General features: G+C 38.3%; 1 protein-coding gene and 1 non-coding gene across 4 annotated transcripts in view; one reads left to right on the plus strand and one right to left on the minus strand.

Moving 5' to 3' along the window:
- tmem209 (transmembrane protein 209) overlaps window positions 1-3,899 on the minus strand; it is a 29,145-nt gene extending 25,246 nt beyond the window's left edge. Inside the window, exons 1-2 of one of the 3 annotated variants that reach the window (XM_060903165.1) lie at window positions 3,583-3,813; window positions 1,295-1,417 (exon numbers count right to left, since the gene is read on the minus strand). In XM_060903165.1, the coding sequence (XP_060759148.1) occupies window positions 1,295-1,328 (34 nt within the window). In that variant the 5' untranslated portion in view covers window positions 1,329-1,417; window positions 3,583-3,813. Of the gene's footprint in view, window positions 1-1,294; window positions 1,418-3,582; window positions 3,814-3,879 lie in introns of those variants that run through there. The other 2 variants (XM_060903167.1, XM_060903166.1) reach the window with 2 other exon arrangements.
- A 1,953-nt stretch (window positions 3,900-5,852) lies between these two features.
- On the plus strand, window positions 5,853-5,924 carry trnaa-ugc (transfer RNA alanine (anticodon UGC)). Its single transcript has one exon. It is a non-coding gene; the product is annotated as a tRNA-Ala (tRNA).
- Window positions 5,925-8,476: the final 2,552 nt, after the last annotated feature.

Raw genomic sequence — 8,476 nt, forward strand, 5'->3', positions numbered from 1 at the left:
TGCGAAAATTTTCGGCATTATCGTCCGTTTCAGTATCCGTCTGTGTGTATACTTGCCCGCTGAAATCGGCAATCGCCCGTCAAATTTACGGGTGGACGGGTCTCTGCCTAATACCTTACATAGACGCCTGAGTTCGATATCATCGGAGGTATCAAAACATATTCACAAACACCACATGGGACACAGGATACAGCTAGACAATGTGAAAATTCTAGACCAGGAGCCGGACTGGTTTAAACGAGGTGTATGAGAAGCCATCTACATCAGAACCCTCAAGCCCTCCCTGAACCGAGACAGGGGCCGGTACCAGCTTCTGGATATTTGGGACAACATTCTTTCAGGCATGCGCAATGCATGCTCTAAGTGACGTCATTTCCCCTGACGAAGACTCTGGATAGAGTTGAAAGCTTGGGTAAGCAAGCTTTTTATGCAGTACAAAGTATTTAAAAATCACTTATGATTACCAAATTGGCTGCATAGAGGAAACTTTTCAACATTACTTTTTGAACTTTTTTTTTTTTTAACTCTTACGATCTGAATGCCAATCTTCATTTTGATCAATTTGTTTTCATAATTTTTAATACATGTAAACACTAATATACATATGATTTTATTGTTAGACGACTTCTTTTGGCTGCTCCCGATTAGGGGTCGCCACAGCGGATCTTTCGTCTCCATTGCTCCCTGTCTTCTGCATCCTTCTCTACCACACCTGCTACTTTCATGTCCTCTCTCACCACATCCACGTATCTCCTCTTTGGCCTTCCTCGTTTTCGTTTGCCTGGCAGCTCCATCCTCAACATTCTCCTTCCAACACAATCTCTTCTCAGGATGTGCCCGTACCATCTCAGTCTCATCTCTCTTAGCTTCATTCCCAAGCTCTCCACATGTGCCGTCCCTCTGATGTGCTCGTTCCTTATCCTGTCCAACCTCCCATCGCAAACCTTAACATCCTCAACTCCGCCACCTCAGACTTAACCTCCTGTCTCTTCGTTAAGGGTACGGTCTCCAATCCATACATCACAGCTGGTCTCACTGCTGTCTTGTACATCTGACCTTTCACTTTTGCTGGGACTTTCCTATCACAAATGACTCCTGAAATCCTTCTCCAACTGCTCCACCCTGCTTGCACTCTCTTTCTCACCTCACTATCGCAGCCCCCATTTTCCTGCACAGTTGACCCCAGGTACTGAATTCACCAACTTTCTTTACGTCTGCTCCTTGCATCTTCACTACACTCTCATCCCCACCCATTCTCATTGATGCACATGTATTCTGTTTTGCTACTGCTCACCTTCATTCCTCTTCGTTCCAATCCATACCTTCATCTCTCCCTCCTCTTTTCACCACATATCATCTGCAAACATCATGTTCCATGGTGACTCTTGCCTCACTTCGTCCATCAAGCTATCCATCACTATGGCAAACAAAAAAGGACTCAAAGCAGATCCTTGATGGAGTCCCACCTTCACCTTGAACCATTCAGTCGTTCCAACTGCACACCTCACTGCTGTTTCACTGTTCTCATATATGTCTTGCACCACTCTAATATACTTCTCATTCACTCCACTCTCTCATACAATACCATAACTCATCTCTCATATACCTTCTCCAGGTCTACAAACACACAACGTAGCTTTCTCTGGCCTTCTCTGTACTTCTCCATTAACGTTCTTAAAGCAAAAATTGTGTCCGACGTGCTCTTCCTTGGCATAAACCCGTACTGCTGTTCACAGATTGATACCTCTTTTCTCAATCTCGCTTTTAATACCCTTTCCCATAACTTCATGGTGTGGCTCATCAATTTTATCCCTCTGTAATTACTGCAGCTCTGTACATCTCCCTTATTCTTGTATATTGGGATTAGCACACACTCTCTCCATTTTTTCATTCTCTAGGATCTTATTAAACAAACAAAATCTCGTTAGGAACTCCACAGCCGTCTCACCCAAACATCTCCAAGCTTCAATCGGGATACCATCTGATCCGACTGCTTTCCCAGTCTTCATTCTTTTCATGGCTGCCCTCACCTCATCCTTACTAACCAACTCTGCTTCCTGATTTGCTGTCTCCAACGAATCTGACCTTTTCTCTCTTGGATTCTCCTCATTTAATAAATCCTCAAAGTACTCTTTCCACCTTCTTAATACACTCTGTCAGGACATTTCCATCTTTCATCAGCATTTGAAAGATGTAAATGTAATGCAAGATGTAGCATCTTTCATCATCATGGGTAAGCAAGTATTTAAAAAAAAAACCTTATGATCACCAAATTAGCTGCACAGATGAAACTTTAACATGACTTTTGGAACATTTTTTTAAAATTATAACTCTTATGATTTGAATACTAATCTTCATTTTGATCAATTTTTAATACATGTAAACGCTAATATACATATAATTTTATTGTTAAACTATAACTTATTATTTCATCTCATCTCATTATCTCTAGCCGCTTTATCCTTCTACAGGGTCGCAGGCAAGCTGGAGCCTATCCCAGCTGACTACGGGCGAAAGGCGGGGTACACCCTGGACAAGTCGCCAGGTCATCACACATAGACAGACAACCATTCACACTCACATTCGGTCAATTTAGAGTCACCAGTTAACCTAACCTGCATGTCTTTGGACTGTGGGGGAAACCGGAGCACCCGGAGGAAACCCACGCGGACACGGGGAGAACATGCAAACTCCGCACAGAAAGGCTCTCGCCGGCCATGGGGCTCGAACCCGGACCTTCTTGCTGTGAGGTGACAGCGCTAACCACTACACCACCGTGCCGCCCCAATTTATTATTATTTGTTCATATTATTTTTTTTTTATTGTTAGAGCATCGGTGGCGTAAGTGGTTAGCACGGTCACCTCACAGCAAGAAGGCTCTGGGTTCGAGCCCAGGGGCCTTTCTGTGTGGAGTTTGCATGTTGTCTGCGTGGGTTTCCCCGACAGTCCAAAGACATGCAGGTTAAGTTAATATGGGACGCCCTTGAGCGAGGCACCTAACCCCGGGCGCTGTTGGCATGGCTGCCCACTGCTCTGGGTGTGTGTGGGTGTGTGTTCACTGCTTCAGATGGGTTAAATGCAGAGAAGTGTGTGATGAATAAAATTGTGCTTTCTTTCTTTCTTGAGAATGAAATGCTTTGAAATAAATTATTATTAAATACGTAGACAGCTGTTCTGACTCAACTTTTTAAAAAGCCAGAAGGTTGTGGGATTATTTCCTGTAAGAAAAAAAAAAGGTTATAATCTATTATTTGCTCTTCTACTCTATTTTATTCTCGTGTCTTCAGGAGAGTCACTGACTGCATGTAAAGGAGTCTGTGGTGCCACCTGGTGACTTCTAGAGACTTTCCTTTTCTAGTTTCCCCTTGAAAGCTCTGCTCTCACTCCAGGTTTCGCATTAAGAGTCTGTGGAGGCAGGACAACAAGCCATGCAGCTCAGTATTTTGAAGATTTCTTACAAAACTATCAGCATGAAATAGTGAATCCCTGCCGGATCTTTACAACACCACGGTGCTGAGCTGAAGCTTCTCACGGTGTCACAACCAAGCAACAGGAACTTCATCACTGAGATTGTGTTCTTACCTTGTTTAGCATGGAGCACAGCAGAGGCTAATTACCCTACACTAACTGTAGCACTCTAATAATATTAACATAAAACAGAAACCTGTACTGTTTTTGAGGCGACTATTACACGGCAGGGGAAAAAAATGACCCCTAAAGTTACATAAAGCTACCATAAAACATATTTTAAACTCTAAAACTCAGACATGCACCGTTCAGGCGCCAAACTATCCAGAATGAGACTCTGGCTGAATCCCAAATGGCTCCTTAGTGCCCATATAGTGCACTAGACAGGGCGTAGAAGCAATTACATCATACCCTTTGTAGGAAGCTTATATAGGGATTGATAGCTGTTTTGAGAATCAACCCATCAAAGTCCACCGTGACATCAAGACACCGGAAGCACTCTTTCTATTTCAAAGTAAAAGTTGTAGTGTGGGTTTCAGATTTGTTTAGCTGTTCTAATTTTAATCCAGGTTTGTTTGTTTTTACAGAAACCTGTACTGTTTTTGAGGCGACTATTACACGGTGGGGTGGAAATGACCCCTAAAGTTATATAAAGCTACCATAAAGCATATTTTAAACTCTAAAACTCAGACATACACCGTTCAGGCGCCAAACTATCCAGAATGAGACTGGCTGAATCCCAAATGGCTCCTTAGTGCGCATATAGTGCACTAGACAGGGCGTAGAAACAATTATATCATACCCTTTGTAGGAAGCTTATATAGGGATTGATAGCTGTTTTGAGAATCAACCCATCAAAGTCCACCGTGACATCAAGACACCGGAAGCACTCTTTCTATTTCAAAGTAAAAGTTGTAGTGTGGGTTTCAGATTTGTTTAGCTGTTCTAATTTTAATCCAGGTTTTGTTTTGTTTTTTTACAAAAACCTGTACTGTTTTTGAGGCGACTATTACACGGTGGGGTGGAAATGACCCCTAAAGTTACATAAAGCTACCATAAAGCATATTTTAAACTCTAAAACTCAGACATGCACCGTTCAGGCGCCAAACTATCCAGAATGAGACTCTGGCTGAATCCCAAATGGCCATCAACCCATCAAAGTCCACAGTGCCATCAAGACACCGGAAGCACTCTTTCTATTTCAAAGTAAAAGTTGTAGTGTGGGTTTCAGATTTGTTTCGCTGTTCTAATTTTAATCCAGGTTTTGTTTTGTTTTTTAATTTTAGTCAGAACTGAGATTAATTCAAATTGTCAAAATAGGTTTCTCTTCAGACTTCTTTCTTGTATCGTGAAGCTAGTACAAAACTTTTAATTTGAAGACCTGCTGTCCATTTTATATGAAACATATCCAAATTGTGTGTTTATAGTCATTATTACAGTCATTATTATCCACATTTGGACCATGAATCACTGATGTAGGTTTTTTTTTTTTTGTCAAAGTGAACAGGTCCTAAATGTAGGACAGTTTTGTTGTTCAGGTCGTTGCTCCTGTGTATGTACGTCTCATAAACATTTGTGCACAGACAAATATGTGGAGAGTTTTAAAAAGAAAATGTAAATAATGTTTAAGTGTTAAAAACTGTACTGATGTGATCATCATCAGTGTATCAACTAGATCACTAAAATAATTTCCTCTGGCATGCAGTGAATGTTGTTATATCATAAGGATAAGAGCTCACCTCAGGACCTTTACAAGATTTCCCTGTGGTCTGAATGTATTCTTTTTAATCTTTCCATTTTCTGATATCTTTTGTACTGATTTTTTTAACAGAATTAAAAACACTCTTTTGTGATTTAGCCTTGACTCTCATGTGCTCTCTTACTGAGTTCTAGTCCCACTGTACTGACCGTTTTAGTTTAATTCAGTTAGTTTATTGAGTTCACCACATTTTCACAGCTCAAAAAAGTTCTAACATAAGATAATTATAAATTATAAACAAACAAAATGTGGCAGGAGAAAGAAACAGACAGGACTTCAGTCCCAGTTGCCACCTCACCAAAACATGTTAATACAAATATTACACTGTCAAAAAATACACCATAAATCAGCAAAGATTACAAAAAATATTATTTCATATCATAATCATATTAATACGAACAATAACAGTAATCCCAGCACTCAGGAGAGGGATAATGAGAGAGGAGAGAAACTCTTTCAGCAGTATTAACCTTCTGTTTGAGGTGAGGAGGAATTTTCTACCATTCCTCTCTTTTTTATAAAATCAATCTTGTACTGTATTTTGTATGCTTTTGTAGATTTTAAAAGAGTTTTTAATTGCTTTATTATCTGATCTAGAGTCTTTTCTTCCCGTATTTTCCACACGGGGGATGTAGCTCAGTGGTAGAGCGCATGCTTTGCATGTATGAGGCCCCGGGTTCAATCCCCGGCATCTCCACAATCAAACTACGTTTTGTACTTTACAAAATGATGATAATATCTAATAAGTACTGAGACCTGCTTCCGCCGCCATAATCAGGAGAATGATGAAACAATTTTCTCATAATAATGACTAACTATTTCATTTTAAGGTTATAATACATAGGAAATTAATTTTAAAAGAGTAAGTAACTATTATAACGTTATAAGTCATAATTGTTAAATTGCATTCTCATTTTTTGCCATATTATCTGACTTTTTTTTGTGAAAGTGGTGAAAAAGGGTTTTTTCACCACTTCTGTTATGTGTTCACAGTCTGTTATGGAACAGACTGGAGACAGAAATAAAACAAAGTGCAAATATAAATCTGTTTAAAAAAAGGTACAAAAAATATTTTTAACTAAGTATATTGAAGAGGAAGTATGTTAATGGAGGATGATGAGGGATAAATAGAATAGGGTTGATTGTTATATTAGAACTAACTTAGTATATGGTATATATTTATTTATGGGATAGAGATCTTCATATTTACAGGGATAGGTATGTAGTAGATATTTATTTTTGTAATTATATATTTATATAGATATTTATGAAGTGTATATATGGTATAAAGTGTATATATATATATATATATATATATATATATATATATTTTTTTTTTTTTTTTTTTTTTTTTTTTTGTAATTATACATTTATATAGGTATTTATGAAGTGTATATATGCAATGAAGTATATATTTAATTTTGTAACTAAATATTTATATAGATATTTATGAAGTGTATGTGTATGTATGTATGTATATGTGTATGTGTGTTGATGTATGTATATATATATATGTATTTATATGGATATTCATGAAGTGTATATATATGGTATATATTTTTATAGGTGTATTAATGTAGTTTGGATTTCGGGGTAGTTAAAAAGGGGTGGGAAATTAAAAAAAAAGTATTGTACTTCTTCCCACTCCTTTTTCGAACAATGTGCGGTGTACTGTAATGTCTTAGCTCTTTATGTTATTTTATTTATTCTTTTTTGTCACTTTTTTTTCATTTTCTTTCTTTTGTATGTACAAATAGTTACATACATTTTTATACATGTTCGAAATAAATAAATTCATTCATTCATTCATTCATAGATAGATAGATATAAAATAAAGATAAACATACAGTCATGTACTCAGAATTCACATAATTTCTAGAGAAAATACTGTAATACAGTGGCATGCAAAAGTTTGGGCACCCTTACTGAAAATGTCTGTTAATAGTTAAGTGAGCAGAAGATGAACTGATCACCAAAAAGCATAAAGGTAAAGACGACATTTCTTTTCAGCATTTTCTGCGAGATTTGTGTATTATTTTTGTTTTGTACAGTTGGAGAGTGAAAAAAGAAAAGGAACACCATGTGAAAGTTTGGGCACCCCAATACATTTGAGTTCTCAGGTAACTTTTATCAAGGTACCAGACCTTAATTAGCTTATTGAGCTGTGGCTTGTTCAAATTCTTCGTTAGGAAAGGTCAGATGATGCAGATTTCAAAGCTGTATAAATTCTCTGACTCCTCAACTTTGTCCCTAAAATCAACAGCCATGGGCTCCTCTAAGCAACTCCCTCGCATTCTGAATAATAAAATAATTGATGCTCACAAAGCAGAAGGAGGCTACAAGAATGTAGCAAAGTGTTTTCAGGTAGCTGTTTCCTCAGATCATAATGTTATTAAGAAATGGCAGTTAACAGAAAGAGTGGAGATCAAGGTGAGGTCTGGAAGATGAAGAAAGCTTTCTGAAAGAACTGCTCGTTTGATTGCTAGAAAGGCAAATAAAAACCCTTGTTTGACTGCAAAAGACCTTCAGAAAGATTTAGCAGACCCTGGAGTGGTGGTGCACTGTTCTACTATGCAGCGATGCATGAACAAATATGACCTTCATGAGAGTCATCAGAAGAAAACCTTTCCTGTGTCCTAGCCACAAAAGTCAGTGTCTGAAGTTTCTAAATGAACATCTAAGCAAGCCTGATGCATTTTGGAAACAAGTCCTGTGGACTGATGAAATCAAAATAGAACTTTTTGGCCACAATGTGCAAAGGTACGTTTGGAGAAAAAAGGGTGCCAAATTCCAGGAAAAGAACACCTCTCCAACTCTGAAGCGTGGGTGTGCATCGATCGTGCTTTGGGGTTGTGTTGTGGCACAGGGCACATTTCATTGGTCGAGGGAAGCATGTATTCAAATAAATACCAGCAAACTCTGGAAGCAAACATCACACCATCTGTAAAAAAGTTGAAGTTAAAAAGAGGATGGGGCCTACAATAAGATGATGATCCAAAACACACCTCAAAATCTACAATGGAATACCTCAAGAAGCACAAGCTAAAGGTTTTGCCATGGCCCTCACAGTCCCCTGACCTAAACATCATTGAAAATCTGTGGATAGATCTCAAAAGAGCAGTGCATGCAAGACAGCCCAAGAAACTTGTAGAACTGGAAGCCTTTTGCAAGGATGAATGCTCAAAAAATCCCCCAGGTAAGAACTGAAAGATTATTAGCTGGCTACAAAAAGTGTTTACAAGTTGTGAT

This window comes from Neoarius graeffei, chromosome 21 (assembly GCF_027579695.1).
Source record: "Neoarius graeffei isolate fNeoGra1 chromosome 21, fNeoGra1.pri, whole genome shotgun sequence".
NCBI lineage: Eukaryota > Metazoa > Chordata > Actinopteri > Siluriformes > Ariidae > Neoarius > Neoarius graeffei.